General features: G+C 49.0%; 1 protein-coding gene across 1 annotated transcript; it reads right to left on the bottom strand.

Moving 5' to 3' along the window:
- Positions 1-1,051: 1,051 nt before the first annotated feature.
- On the bottom strand, positions 1,052-1,987 carry LOC100082848 (olfactory receptor 52M1). The gene has a single exon (XM_007659371.2). It carries the CDS (start codon positions 1,985-1,987, stop codon positions 1,052-1,054), a length of 936 nt encoding a protein of 311 aa, XP_007657561.2.
- Positions 1,988-16,334: the final 14,347 nt, after the last annotated feature.

Raw genomic sequence — 16,334 nt, 5'->3', positions numbered from 1 at the left:
CTGCCCTGTCATGGGGCATCAGAGAGGAGCCAGAGCCCCGGCAAGTGCAGGGAGGTGGCCCCTCCAAGGGCTGGCCCAGGCCACTGGTGAACTCGAAACCTGGAGGCTGGTGAGGCTGAGCAGACTGAGGCCCGGCCTGGCCAGGCGATGGTGCTTTCAGCCGCTGCCTGTGCATGGCCCGTCCTGCCTGGGCAGTTCTGCCTTCTCTGTGCTGGGACTGGGCAGTGCTGGACTCCACACCCGGGGCCACGGCTCTGCCTGAGGCCGGCCCTCCAACTCCCGCTTCCTCTTCTGGCTGGTTGGAATGCAGGCCAGTTTTGGCTCCTGACAGCCTGGAATTGAGTCACATCATCTGAGCAGGGATTTCCCGTCCCCAGAAAACTTATCTTCCACTGGCCAGTACCAGGGTTTTCTATGTGCAGGGCACTGTACCAGATTCCTCTGTGTTCAGGGCACTGAACCGGATGCCTACAGCATGGGCCTGGAAGTCAGAAGGACATGGGTTCTAATTCTGCCTCCACCATTTGTGTGTGACCTAGGGCAAGTCACGTCACTTCTCTGAGCCTCAGTTACCTCATCTGTAAAATAGGGATTGAGATTCTGTGCCCCATGTGGGACAGGGGCTGTGTCCAACCGATTTGCTTGTATCTACCCCCAGCGCTTAGCGTAGGGCCTGGCACAGAGTAATCGATTAACAAATACTACAATTATTCTGTGTGCAGGTCACTGAACCAGGTGTCTTCTGTGTGCAGAGCACTGTACTGAGCACTAATTGTGTGCTGAATACTTCTCTAAACCCCGTTGAGCACTATTTGGAGGACATGTTGGGCACAGAGCACTCTACTGAGCACCTACCCTGTGCAGAGCACTGTACTGAGTATCGCCTGCAAGTAGAACGGTACTCTGAGGATCCGTTGGGGAGTGGAGAGCTCTGAACAGAAGTACACCGTGTGCAGCTCACTGCCCGGGGCACCCCCTCTCCCAGGGAGCACCTGGGAAGTCTTCCTATCACCCACTCTCACTCCCCAGCTAGGCTGTGAGCTCCGAGCGCTCAGCACAGCCTGCGGAGCAGTGTCTCCCGGAGGTGCCTGGTGCGCACGGCGTAGACAATGGGGTTGAGGACGGGCGGGATGAGCAGGTAGACGTTGGCCAGCAGGATGTGGACATGGGGCGGGATGTGGGGGCCAAAGCGGTGGGTGAGGGAGGAGAGGACGATGGGCACGTAGAAGGCCAAGACAGCGCAGAGGTGGGCGGCGCAGGTCCCCGCAGTCTTGCGCCGGGCTTCGGGGGCAGCCAGCCCCCGCACGGCGCCGAAGATCCGAGCATAGGAGGCAGTGATGGCCAACGAGTCAAGGATGAGGACCAGGAAGCCGATGGCCATGCCGTAGAGGTTGCTGGGCCGCTGGTCGCCGCAGGCCAGGGCCACCACTGCCATGTGCTCGCAGTAGGAGTGGGCGATGACCCGGTGCCGGTAGCTGGGGAGCCGCCAGCGCAGAAGAAACGGGAGGGGGCCGATGTACAGTGTCCCCCGCAGGAGGGCCGCCAGCCCTATCCGGGCCACCACGGCAAAGGGCAGCACCGCGCAGTGCCGCAGTGGGGTGCAGATGGCCACGTAGCGGTCGTAGGCCATGGCCACGAAGATGCCAGATTCGACCGTGGCGAAGCAGTGGATGAGGAACATCTGGGCCAGGCAGGCCTCCAGCCCGATCTCCTGGGCACCGAGCCAGAAGACGGCCAGCATCCTGGGTACGGTGGAGGTGGACAGCACCAGATCGGTGACCGCCAGCATGGCCAGGAAGAGGAACATGGGCTGGTGCAGGCTCCTCTCTGATCGCACCACCCACAGGATGGCCGTGTTGCCCATCATGGACACCACAAACAGGGAGAAGATGGGGATGCCCAACCAGATGTGCTGGGTCTCCAAGCCCGGGATGCCCGTCAGGAGGAAGGAGGATGGGGTGAAGCAAATGTTCTGGGAGGTGGGCATAGTGGAGTCTGGGCCAGCTTGCTCTCCCCTGCCCCTGGAAAACATGGCCATTCCAAAGGAAGTGCCCATGGGCTACCCACCATGCTATTCACTTATCAATCAGTCATATCTATTGCACGCTTACTGCATACTATACTAAGTGGTTGGGAGAGTATATTATAACAGAGGTGGTAGGCACAATTTCTGCGCTCGATAAGAAGCAGCATCGTCTAGTGGAAAGAGCACGTGCTTGGGCGTCAGAGGGCCTGGGTTCTAATCCTGGTTCCACCACTTACCTGCTGTGTGACCTTGGGCAAGTCACTTAATTTCTTTGTGCTTCAGTTACTTCATCTGTAAAGTGGGGCTTAAGACTCTGAGCTCCATGTGGAACACGGACTGTGTGTCCAACCTGATTACAGCTCTGCCACTTGTCTGCTGGGTGACCTTGGGCAAATGACTTCATTTCTCTGTGCCTCAGTTACCTCTTCTGTAAAATGAAGATGAAGACTGTGAGCCCTATGTGATATAATGACTGTTTCCAACCTGATTAGTTTGCATAGTAGTGTTTAACAAATACCACGAAGAAGAGGATGATCTTGAATTTATTCCAACATTTAGTACAGTGCCTGGCATGTTGTAAGCCCTTAACAAATATTGGAAAAAAAATCTTACAACTTAGAGGAGGAGTTTTCAGTCTAGAGGAATGCTCTCCCTTCCCATGCCCAGAACACTTCCTATCTCAAGAGCTCCCTGGAGAACACACCACCTCTCGAGAGAGGGTCTAAGAGAGCCCCAGCTGGGCCCAAGTCACTCCAACTTTTCTAGCCCCGAGCCTGTTCTGTCTCCTGTCCTTCCATCCATGGCCCCACATCTGGCTCCAGCTAGCCTCACTGAGTGCAGTGTGAGCCTGGGTGGGGGTGGAGCTCCTCATTGTAGTCTTGGGAGCCCTTGAATTGATAACCTTGAGGGGCCACAGAAGGCAGCTAAAATGCAAAAGGTGTGGAAAAGGAAAAGGGGTTAGGATTGTTTAACTGGATGAAGAATCAATCAGTGAATCAACACTTACTGAGTATTTACTATATGTAGAGCAGAAAAGACTGATGTTGGGAAGGACCAGAGAGGAAGGAAGTGGCGACCTTTGGCACTTAAATTTTTAAAGGATTTTATGTGGGAAGAGTCAATCGATGGTATTTATTAAGCGCTTACAGTGTGCTGAGCACTGTTCTAAGTGCCTGGGAGAATGCACTTAATTCTAAGTGCAATAGAATTAGTAGACATCCCTGCCTCCAAGGAGCCTACAAGATTAGTGGGAAGAATATAGAGAAACTATTTACCATGCCACAGAACCCTGGACTGGAGATAGTGGTCTGAGCCTGAAGTGGGAGAGGAGCCTGTTAGTTATCAGGCAGAAGTGAATCAAAGATAGAGAGCCCTAGAAGAGATGGCAGGGAGATAGTAAACTGTAAACTCACTGTGGGCAGGGAATGTGTCTGTTGTATTGTTGTATTCTCCAAGTGCTTAGTACAGAGCTCTGCACACAGGAAATGATCAATAAATATGATTGACAGTCCTGAACGTCTTAATCAGCTGCTTGAAGGCAGGGAGCTAGAATGATTTCAGGATGCTTCAAACCTCTCATCATTGCTGGGCCTTGTCTCTTTCCTCCCTCCCTGGGCTTTACTCCCTATTTTAGCCAGGGAAGACAGGCCTCCCCGGACACAGAGGCCTCCCAGGTTAAGCATCTGTCCCCCTGAGCTGGAATCTGCACAATCTGCAACCTGGGTGGTGCCTGAGATCAGTTGTGCCTGAGATTGCCCTGTTTGTATCCCCGCCGGTGTCCATAATGCTGTAGCTGGGAAGGTGGAAACTGAGGCAGAAAGAAGGGCTAGAGGTGATAGGGACTGGACCATCGGATCACTGAATTCCAGACGGAACTGAGGGGAGGCTGTCTGCTTGGAACCAGCTCTGTATGTTCAGAGTGTGTGTGTTTGTGTGTGTGTGAGAGGAAGGTACCGGAAGGAGGTACAGGAATGGGGGAGGGCCCTTGGTGAGGGAGCAAGTAATAATAATAATGGTGGTATTTGTTAAGCACTTACTATGTGCCAAGCATTGTTCTAAGTGCTAGGATTCCCTCCCAAACCCGGTCCTCTCCCAGACTTCCCTATCACCGTGGATGGCACGACCATCCTTCCCGTCTCTCAGGCCCGCAATCTCGGTGTCATCCTTGACTCGTCTCTCTCGTTCACCCCACACATCCTATCTGTTACAGAGACCTGCCGGTTTCGGTACAATATCGCCAAGATCCGCCCTTTCCTCTTCACCCAAACGGCTACCTTACTGCTACGGGCTCTCGTTATATCCCGGCTAGACTACTGTGTCAGCCTTCTCTCTGACCTCCCTTCCTCCTCTCTCGCCCCGCTCCGGTCTATTCTTCACTCCGCTGCCCGGCTCATCTTCCTGCAGAAACGATCTGGGTGTGTCACTCCCCTTCTTAAACACCTCCAGTGGTTGCCTATCAACCTCCTCTCCAAACAAAAACTCCTCTCTAGGCTTCAAGGCTCTCCATCACCTTGCCCCCTCCTACCTCTCCTCCCTTCTCTCTTTCTACCGCCCACCCCGCACGCTCCGCTCCTCTGCCGCCCACCTCCTCCCCGTCCCTTGGTCTCGCCTATCCCGCCGTCGACCCCCGGGCCACGCCTTCCCTCCTCACCTCCGCCAAACTGATTCTCTTCCCCTCTTCAAAATCCTACTTAAAACTCACCTCTTCCAAGAGGCCTTCTCAGACGGAGCTCCCCTTCTCCCTCTACTCCCTCTACCGCTCCCCCCCACCTCTCCACAGCTTAACCCTCTTTTCCCCCCCATTTTCCTCTGCTCCTCCCCCTCTCCCTTCCCATCCCCTCAACACTGTACTCCTCTGCTCAACTGTATATATTTTCATTACCCTATTTATTTTAATGAATTGTACATCACCTTGATTCTATTTAGTTGCCATTGTTTTTACGAGATGTTCTTCCCCTCGACTCTATTTATTGCCATTGTTCTCGTCTGCCTCCCCCCGATTAGACTGTAAGCCCGTCAAATGGCAGGGACCGTCTCTATCTGTTGCTGACTTGTTCATTCCAAGCGCTTAGTACAGTGCTCTGCACATAGTAAGCGCTCAATAAATACTATTGAATGAATGAATGAATAGGATAGACCCAGTGTAATCAGGTAGTCCCATGTGGGGCTCACAGTCTTAGTCCCCATTGTATGAATGAGGTAACTGAGACATGGAGAAGTTAAGTCACTTGCCAAAAGTCACACAGCAGACAGATGGCAGAGCTGGGATTAGAACCCATGTCCTCTGACTCCCAAGCCCGTACTCTTTCCACTGATCCATACTGCTTCTCTTATGTATACATGCATATATATCCATATATGTGTATATGGATATATATTTAAACATTTATTTTTGTAACTATTATTTATAATTAACTTATTTTTTCTTTGCTATTGTGACAATAACTAACCTTTAACTTTTCCTCACATTACACATCATCATAATTTGATAATAATTGTGATATTTGTTAAGTACTTATGATGTGGCAAATCTAGAGATTGGACCCAATTTCTGTCCAGTGAGGCTCATAGTACAGGTATAGCTTATCCCCATTTTTACAGATGAGGAAATTGAGGCAAATTAAATGGCACAGCTGGAATTAGAATTCAGATTTATACTTTTACCTAACTAAAATAACCATAATAATACAAATAACTAAAATTGTCAGGACCAATTAAGTTAATAGAAAATGTACTAACTTATTCAAGAAATCATGTTTAATGATTCCTTGTACCCCATATAGTTTAATGTAGATTTCCACCAAAATAAATAAAAAATCTATGATGTTTTAGGCCAAGTTGGAAATTGTGTGGACAGCCAATTATGGTCAAGTTTGCAAACCACAGCATAGCTGATTGAAACATCCTGCTGATTGAAACATGCCCATGCACTTGACAATAAAAGACTGCCATAAGATTAAAATAAAAGGGATCACCTGTGACAGTTATATAACAATATATGGATTTCTTTAGCAAGTGCGTGGAAATTTCCTTACATAGTTCCCAAGCAAACAAGACTCAATTCCTCATCCCGTCTTTTAGGCATGGACTCCATATGCCCCAATTAATATCACACATAGTCTAAAAATAAGGCCAAGTGAGAAATTGACCCCTCGGATTGAGTAATAAGATTCTATTTCTAATTCCAGTGTTCCAAGTCATTTCTTCAGAATTCAGAAGTAGGGAGAGTAGCCGGCCAGCTGCAAGGCCTGCGACACTACAGGACTCTGGCAGGCAGGTGGAAGGATGTTAAGGGCAAGTGGTTGAGGGTGAGGGGGTTAGGGACTTGGGACAGGGAGATGGAGGCAGGAGGCTGGGGGGTAATGGCTAGATACTCCAGTTACACTGCCAGTGCTCTCCAGACTTACTTTCTTAACTGCCCCGACCTCTCCATGGCCTCTCAATCCTCTCCCTCTAATCATCCCATCCCTATCTTTCTCTCTCAGCACCCCCTTCATAATAATAATAATAATTAAGGTATTTGTTAAGTGCTTACTATATGTGCCAGGCACTGTACTAAGCGCTGGGTGGATACAAACTGGGTTGGACACTAGGGCCCACAGTCTTCATCCCCATTTTACAAATGAGGTAACTGGGGCACAGAGAAGTGAAGTGACATGCTCAAGGCCACACACAAGTGGAGGAGCCAGGATTAGAACCCATGACCTTCTGACTCTCAGGCCCGTGTTCGATCCACTGTGCCATGCTTCATCCTCACCACCTTGCTCCAGGTCTCCTCTAAACTCCCCTCTAAACCCTACCCCACAGCCTCAGCCACGTGTAGTCTGTGAAGCTGCTTTTCTCTCACGGAGAAGCTTCCCTTTATTCTTTACCTGTTCCTTACCCAATCACTGCTCTTCCTCTTCATCACTGAAACTGGGGATCTGTCTAGGAAGGGGAAAAGAGTTGGCTTCCTTCTTGCCCTCCAAAGCTGTTTCCACACCATCTCTTTCCCACATCCCTCTCCTCTCCCTTTGAAGCCCATATCATCCACCCATGCCAGTTACTAGTCAATGCAATCTACTGCACCCCAGGCCCCACCTCCAAATTTCTGAACCATTTTAATCCCTTTCTCACATTCCTTCTGTCTTTCTCCATCCCTACACTGCTCCTCAGGGACTTCAATATTCAGACGAATGTTCCCAATGACCATTTTAATCCCTTTCTCACATTCCTTCTGTCTTTCTCCATCCCTACACTGCTCCTCAGGGACTTCAATATTCAGACGAATGTTCCCAGTGACCTTCCTGCTGCTTGCTTCCTTTTGTTCCTTAACTCTACCAGCTTCCTGCTCCATCTCACCAACTAACCAACTTGGTTATACACTTGATCGCATCATGTCATCACTGTAAAATCTCTACCCTTACCAACTCTAAAATTCCTCTATCTCCTCCTCCTCACTGAATGTGGCTCAGTGGAAACAGCCCGGGCTTGGGAGTCAGAGGTCATGGGTTCAAATTCTGACTCTGCCACTTGTTAGCTGTCTGACTGTGGGCAAGTCATTTAACTTCTCTGTGCCTCAGTTACCTCATCTGTAAAAGGGGGATTAACTGTGAGCCTCACGTGGGATAACCTGATTACCCTGTATCTACCCCAGCATTTAGAACAGTGCTCTTCACATAGTAAATGCTTAACAAATACCAACATTATTATTATTATTCTCCATTTCCACCCATTTCCTTGGAGAACTCATTTTCTCCCACAGCTTCAACTACCATCCCTATATCGATGATTCCCAAATCCCAGCGTGGCTCAGTGGAAAGAGCACGGGCTTTGGAGTCAGGGCTTATGAGTTCGAATCCCAGCTCTGCCACTTGTCGGCTGTGTGACTGTGGGCAAGTCACTTAACTTCTCTGTGCCTCAGTTCCCTCATCTGTAAAATGGGGATTAAGACTGTGAGCCCCACGTGGGACAACCTGATTCCCCTATGTCTACCCCAGCGCTTAGAACAGTGCTCGGCACATAGTAAGCGCTTAACAAATACCAGCATTATTATGTATTTCATTCAACCCACACATTCACTTTGTCACAAAATTCTATCGGTTCTATCTGGGCAGGGAACAGGTCTATTGATAATAATAATACTAACTGTGGTATTTGTTAGATGCTTACTATGTGCCACCTGGGGTGAATACAAGCAAACTGGGTTGAGCACAGCCTCTTTCTCACATGGGGGTCACAGTCTCAATCCCCATTTTACAGATGAGGTAACTGAGACCCAAAGAAGTTAAGTGACTTACCTTCACATTCTCACTCTGCAGACAATGGCAGAGCAGGACCCAGGCCCTTCTGATTCCCAGGCCCATGTTCCATCCTGTTTTTCTACCAAGTCTGTTATACTCTCCCAAGTGCTTGTACAATGCTGTCTGCCTGGGAAGCCCTGAATAAGTACGATTGATGGATTGATTGATTCTAATCTTCATGACATCGTGGCCTAGTGGATAAATCACAGGTCTGGGAGCCAGAGGACCTGGATTATAATTCCAGCTCCACCACTTGACTGCTGTATAATCTTGAACTCTTCTGTGCATCAGTTTTCTCAGCTGCAAAATGGGAATTAGGTACCTGTTGTTCTTCCTAGACTGCAAGCCCCATGTGGGTCAGGGACTGTTTCCCACCTGGTTAACCTGTATCTACCCCAGTGCTTAAAAGAGTGCTTGTTGTCTAGTAAGTGCTCACCAAATTTCATTAAAAAAATCCACCCATTTCTCTCCATTCAAACTGCTACTATGTTGATTCAAGCACTTACATCCTGCCATGACTATTGAATCATCCTCCCTGGCTCCTGTCTCTCCCCTTTCCAGTCCATACTTCACCCTGTTGCCCAGATCATTTTTCTAAAATAGTGTTTAGCCCATGTCTCCCTACTCATCAAGAGCCTCCAGTGGCTATCCATCTGTCCTTGCAGCCAACAGAACTTGTTACCATCAGCTTTAAGGCACTCAATCAGTTTTCCCCCTCCTATCCAATCTCGTTGATTTACTACTACAATCCAGACTGCACCCTTCTCTCCTCTAATGCCAACCTACTCCCTGATCGCCAAAATCATCCCAGCTCATTGCTAACCCCTTCATATCCAAAAGTCTGCCCCATCTCCACCTTCAAAACACTCCTTAAATCACATCCCCAAGAGACCTTCTCTGACTAAGACCTTATTACCCTACCTACCATCTCTCTTAAGGACTTTATAGTCACCTGACGCCCAGCCATGCAACACTTCTGTACAGGCAGGGAATGTGTCTGTTGGGTACTCTCCCAAGTGCTTAGTACAGTGCTTTGCACACAATAAGCACTCAACAAATACGACTCAGTGAAGGACAATTCTTACACTCTAATTTATTTAATGTCTGTCTCTCCTGTAGACTGTAAGCCCCTAATGTGCCAAGATTGTCTACCAACTCTATATTATTGTACTCTCCCAAGATCTGTACTCTGCACACAGTAAGCACTCAATAATCGCAATTGATTGATGGGGCTAAAGGCCATCAGATTGGTAGACTGAGGGCTGGAGACCTGACAGATAATAATAATAATTATGGTATTAACCAGTTACTACATGCAAGGCACTGTACTAAGCGCTGGAGTGGATACAAGCAAATCGGGTTGGACGCAGTCCTTGTCCCAAGTGGCGCTCACAGTCTTAATCCCCATTTTACAGATGAGGGAACTGAGGGCCAAAGTGAAGTCACTTGCCCAAGGTCACACAGCAGACAGGTGGTGGAACCATGATTGAACCTTTTGACTCTCAGGCCCGTGCCATGCTGCACTAGGCCATGCTGTTTCTGGGCTGTGACATAGGGGCCAGGTAGGATCAGGGGATTAGCAGATAGGGTCTGGGGGCTGGAGGCTTACAGACCTGTGAGCTGGAGGCTAAGGCCTGTGATTTGGGAGGTAGGAATTGTGGGCTGAAGGCTTGAGGCTAGGGACTTGAAGTTGGGGGATAGAAACTAAGAAATTGGGTGTTGGGGCTGGGTTGAGGTTTTGGGACTAGGGATTTGGGGTTGGGGCCTGACAGATTGATGGGCTGGGGGCTGGGTTTACCCCTCTCTCAGGGTCTGTGCAGCGACTTGGTCTGATGGGAGATTCTTGCCAACAGCAGCTCCAGGCTCCCACTCTCTAGGGCTTCTGTGACATAGGGTTCCCAGCCTATAAGGCTCTTGCCCTAAAGGTTCCTGCCTCAGAGGGATCCCAGCCCATAGGGCTTCTGCCTGTAGGGCTCTGGCCTGGTAAGACTCCCAGCCTGTCAAGCTCCCAGCCTGTAGCTCCCACACTGTAGAGCTCCCAGCCTGTAATAATAATTATTATTATGGTATTTGTTAAGCACTTATTATGTAATAATAATAATAATAATAATGTTGGTATTTGTTAAGCGCTTACTATGTGCCGAGCACTGTTCTAAGCGCTGGGGTAGACATAGGGGAATCAAGTTGTCCCACGTGGGGCTCACAGTCTTAATCCCCATTTTACAGATGAGGGAACTGAGGCACAGAGAAGTTAAGTGACTTGCCCACAGTCACACAGCCGACAAGTGGCAGAGCTGGGATTCGAACTTATGAGCCCTGACTCCAAAGCCCATGCTCTTTCCACTGAGCCACGCTGCTTCTCTATGTCAGTCAGGCACTGTATTAAGCACTGGGGTGGATAAAGCTAATTAGGTTGGAGATAGTACTTGTCCCACATGGGGATCACAGTTTCAAATCTCATTCTACAGTTGAGGTAACTGAGGCACAGAGAAGTGAAGTCACTTGCCCAAGGTCACACAGCAGACAAGTAGTGGAACCACGATTGGAATAATAATAATGTTGGTATTTGTTAAGTGCTTACTATGTGCAGAACACTGTTCTAAGCACTGGGGTAGATAAAGTGTAATCAGGTTGTCCCATGCGAGGCTCACAGTTAATACCCACTTGACAGATGAGGTAACTGAGGCACAGAGAAGTTAAGTGATTTACCCACAGTCACACAGCTGACAAGTGGCAGAGCAGAGATTCGAACCCATGACCTCTGACTCCCAATCCCGGCCTCTTTCCACCGAGTCACGCTGACTCCCAGGTCCCTGCTTTATCCATTACACCATAGAGCTCCCACATGTAGCGCTCCCGGCCTGTAGTGCCCCACCCCATAGGGCTCCCACCTCACAGGGCTTTTAGCCTGTAGGTAGCACAGTGCCCACCCAGCAAGGTGCTGGAGCGAGGGATTATCTGAACCTAAGTCCTGTCAGCCTACAACAGGGGGCTTTTGGGGAGGTCCCGACCCTCATCCCTCCCTTGACTTCCGCCAGGACAGACTCACGGAGGGAGGGTGCCCCGGACCGGCCCGTCGCAGGCTGAGCTGAAGTTGCTGTGGGCATCTACCTGGTTGGTGTGGGGACTTTATAACTGCTCAGCTTGGGGTTGAGCGGCACTGCCCAGGGAAGTCCAGTCCCTGGGCCCGACCTCTGGGGATAGACAACAAGCCCCCATTGCAGGATAAAGGCACCACCAGCCCCCCGGGGACCTGAGGCAACTCCGGAGTGTGGAGGGCTCAATTGGGTAGCATCTGGGGATCACCAGGCTTGGATTCAGGCCCAGGCTCATGCTCTGGTGCCAGGATCTGGGTGCCCATGTCTAGTTGCTGCCTGGTACCCTTGCCATCGGCTAGCCTACTTGACTGTTTCTCTCCTCTTCCTCCCACCTGTCTCCTGTTGATGTCCCTCACATTTATTCATTCATTCAATTCATTCAATCATATTTATTGAATGCTTACTGTGTGCCAAGCACTGTACTGAGCGTTTGGAAACCACAATTCAGCAACAGAGACAATCCCTGCCCAACAACAAGCTCACAGTCTAGAATGGGGGAGACAGACATCAAAACAGGCATCAACAGCATCAATGTGAATAGAATTATAGATATGTGAACATCATTAATAAAATAAATAGAATAATAAACATGTACAAATATATACGAGTGCTTTGGGGTGGAAGGGGGGCAGTAGAGCAGCGGGAGTGAGTCGCGGCGATGGGGAGGGCAGGAGGAGCACATCCCGCTTTGTGTCAGGTTCTCCAGCCCGGTCCTCCCATGGGGTTTGTATTCAGTTCTGGATTTCTGCCTCGGGTTTCAGTCAGAAACAAGGCTTGGTTTGGCACAAGTGTCAGCTTCTCTTGGCAATGGCTTTATGAAACAGGCACAGAGGAACCCTGCCAGAGAATCCTTCTGCCCAGCGGCTACCGTGGGCACAGGCTGGACTTGGGTTTTTGGCTGGCATCCCCTGGTCGGTGCTGCCTCAGCATGGATGCAGTCATCGTGTCTGGTGTTTTGACCATTGATTCCCACCTTCCTTTGCCTGTGCCCCTGCTGCTGGAAGTGGCACCCAAGACCCTGGGAACTCTGGGGTCGGGGCTTGGGAGAGCTTTGGGCATGGGAGGAGGTCTCTGGATTTGGCGGATTTCCACATAGAAACTTTTAGGGATTCCTCACGATGTCATCGTGTTCTGTGACCTCCAAAATGGTCACAGTGTAACATATATCTGTTGCTTCCAGGGCAAGTCTCAGGTGCTCTGAGGGCTGCCCTAAGATTGCAGCGGCAACCCTTGCCAACCACCTTGTGTTGTCACGTGTCGGGGTTACTCGGGCCCCAGATGGGTTGCCCAACAGCAGGACATGAATAACATGGAAACAGCTGTCCTGGGGATGGGAAGGTGCCCTCCCCTGAACTCAAATCCTGCCAAATTGTCTTCTTCATATGGGCCTCCTGCAGGTGGAGGGTATGGTAGGGTTAGCACCCGTCTGCAGCCCATTGGCTGCCTGGGAAGCCTGCGTCGCCTGGAATGCCCTCCGCCCTCACATATGACAGACCACCACTCTCCAACTTGAAAGTCCTTCTAAAATCACACCTCCTCCAGGAGTTCATCCCTGACTGAACCGTCATTTCTTCTATTCACCCTCCCTTTTGCATCACCTATGCACTTGCATCTGTTCCCCTTAAGCACTTTCATATTTACCCCATCCCCGATACCCAGCAGTTACATATATAAATATATATATACATAAAGAAGCACACACATGCACATATAATGTAATGTATGTAATTTATTTTAGTGTCTGCCTCCCTTTTCTAGTGTGTAAACTTGGATGGCAGGGAGTGTGCTTACCTACCCTATTGTATTGTAATAATAATAATGATGGTATTTGTGCCAAGCCTTGTGTTTATTATACACTGTACTAAGTGCTGGGGCAGATCCAAAGTAATCATGTTGGACACAGTCCCTGTCCCATGTGGGGCTCACAGTTTCAATCCTCGTTTTACAAATGAGGTAACTGAGGCCCAGGGAAGTGAAGTGACTTGCCCAAGGTCACACAGCAGACAAATGGTGGAGCCAGGGTTAGAACCTGTGACCTTCTGACTCCCAGGTCTGTGCTCTATAACCACTATGCCAAGCTTCTCCTCTCTGCTTGTACTCTCCCAAGTGGTTAGTACAGTGCTCTGCACTCAATAAATACCATTGACTGATTGATTAGTTACACACGGCTCACCCAACAGGGCAGCATATCTGTTTATTGTTATATTGTACTTTCCCAAGTGCTTAGTACAGTGCTCTGCATACAGTCAGCACTCAAAATATGATTGATTGATTGGAGAGGAGTCATCTTGCTTGGATGTGGCCACAGTGAGGACTGATGGTTTATTTTATCTCTTACCCTCACATCCTCACTCTGAAGCGATCCTGCAGTTGTTCTCCTTTTCCTGCCACTTTCTCCCCTGCACAGGCCAGTCTGCCCCGTGAGAAATCCACCTTTTGTCCCACAGTGCGCCAGAAAATACGGTCCCTTTTTGAAAGCATCATGTGGCCCTCTCTTCAATCTGCCCCACTAGGAGACCGCAGCTGTTGGAACTGGGTTTGACTTCTCAGTCCCTGACTCGGTCCAGGAGGCCTCTGCCTGACACCCCATCACCTCAGCCCAGTTCCTCCCCCTTGTCTCTCCAGTCCACATCAAGTCTGGGCCAAATCTTGCTTCTCTCCTTGGGAATTTCTCACCAATTGGCCCCCGCCTCGCCATCCCCACAGTCACATACTACAGTATGACTAGAGAAGCAGCCTGACCTACTGAAAAGTGCACGGGCTTGGGAGTCAGGAGGTCTGCGTTTTAATTCCAGCGCCACTACTTGCCTGCTGTGTGACCTTGGGCAAATAACGTAACTTCTCTGGTCCTCAGTTCCTCATCTGAGGAGTCAATCCCTATTTTCCCTCCCCTTTAGACTGTGAGCCTGGTGTGGCTTAGAGACTGTGTCCAGTCTGATTATCTTAAGTCCACCCCGGGGCTTAGCACAGTGTAAACATTTAACTATTATTATTATTACAGCCTCCTGGCTGCTCTCTTCCAGTCTTCAGCCTTACCCGTTTAATCCCCTCCTTTCACAGTAGCAAGAATAACTCCTCGGGAATAACTGCTCATATCATTTGACTTTTTCAAGTAGTGGGGTCTATTGGGATCTGAACTTTAGGAAGCAGAGGTTCTTCTAGTCCTAGTTCTGCCATTTTTCCGGTTTTGTCTGGTCGTGCAGAGAATATACATACTGTAATCACATACTATGTGATAGAATAACACAATAGAATATACTAGAATAATAGTATAGTATTCATTCAATAGTATTTATTGAGCACTTACTACGTGCAGAGCACTGTACTAAGCGCTTGGACAGAGTAACTATAATACTAATGCATTCTCTATGGTTGCTCTTGGGTTTTTCATGAGGAACAGTCTGGTCTAGTGGAAAGAGCATAAGTCAGGTAGTCAGAGGTCCTGGTTTCTATTCCCGGCTCCACCACTTACCAGCCTCAGTAGGAAGGAGAACAGGTAATAAATACCCATTTTGAAGTTGAGGGAATTGAGGCATAGAGAAGTTAAATGACTTGCCCAAGGTCACAAAACAGAAAACCCAGGTCCTCTGACTTCCACTAGGCCACAGTATTTCTCTATTCCATTGAATGTTTACTGTGTGTGGAGCACTGGACTAACCTTAGGACCACTGGACCAACATCATTTCAGGAGTTGGATCTGGGACTGGGAGCAGAGAAGGGATTAAATAGAAGGGAGATGGGAATCTCAGGATCTTGATTGAGGTTGGTTGTGGTTGCTAGAATCCCCCAGGCTGCTAGGGATTGGAAAAATCACAAGGACTCGGCAGCACGTGACAAAGAAGAGAATGGATCTCGCCAGGCCTTGATGAGCTGAGATTCCTTTTCAGATCCCTAAACTCTGGAATTTAGGACAGTTCTCAACAGGCAAAGTATGTAGTTTAGGACTAGATTTTATCAAGTTGTCCTTTGATCCTGGTACAGCTGATGGCTGGTTCTGTTGGCAAGCTATAACTTCATGCTTTTGAGGTTGCCCTGAACCATCCTGGTGCTTGGGAGGACTGAGGTGGCTGATTGGGGAAAATGCCCTGGTAGGTGGGGGAAAAATCGGAGAAGGCTTCCTGGGATTGGAGGCGTCTTTAGCAACTTTGAAGATGGGGAGGGAGATGGTTTCATAGTGGAAAGGGCATGGGCCTGAGAGCCAGAGAACGTGGGTTCTAATCCTAGCTCTGCCACTTACCTGTTGTGTGACCTTTAAATTCTCTGTGCCTCAATTTCCTCATCTATAAAAGAGGAATTCAAATACCTGTTCTTCCACCCAAAGAGACATGAGCACATTTGGGGCAGGGAATGTGTTCGACCTGATTGTACCTATCCCAGTGCTTAGTAGAGTGCTTAACAAATATTATTATAATCTGAAGTGGGAGGGAGTACCATGCAGAGACAGGGATGATCAGTGGGTTGGAGTTAGGAAAATGAATTAAGAGAAAGGCTATCTTGGAAGGTCAGTTTGGGAAGAGCGAAGAATGCAAGCTGGTGTAGAGTGCGTGACAAGAGCCAGGTGGAGAGCCAATGTTAGGAATTGTTTATTGTGGAGAGAAATGGAGGCTCAGGAGGAGGGGAGTGATGTGTTAATAATAATGATGGCACTTACTATATACCAGGCACTGTTCTAAAAGCTGGGCTACATATAAGATAATTGGGTTAGTTACAGTCCCTGTCCCACATAGGTTAATCCCCATTTTACAGATGAGGGAGCTGAGTCACAGAGAAGTTAAGTAGCTTGCTCAAGGTCACACAGCAGACAAGTGGCAGAACTGGGATTAGAACCCACAACCTTCTGACTCCCTGGCCTGTGCTCTATCTACTAGGCAATGCTGTGTTCTGAATAGCATTTTGCAAAGATGATCTATGTAGTTGTACATAGGAGAG

Source organism: Ornithorhynchus anatinus, chromosome 2, assembly GCF_004115215.2.
Source record: "Ornithorhynchus anatinus isolate Pmale09 chromosome 2, mOrnAna1.pri.v4, whole genome shotgun sequence".
In the NCBI taxonomy this organism is placed as follows: Eukaryota; Metazoa; Chordata; class Mammalia; order Monotremata; family Ornithorhynchidae; genus Ornithorhynchus; species Ornithorhynchus anatinus.
This window is presented reverse-complemented; position numbering and strand designations above follow the sequence as displayed.

Bases quoted from the DNA above. Each gene is read 5' to 3' on its own strand.
- LOC100082848 (XM_007659371.2), bottom strand. From the start codon at position 1,987: ATGCCCACCTCCCAGAACATTTGCTTCACCCCATCCTCCTTCCTCCTG.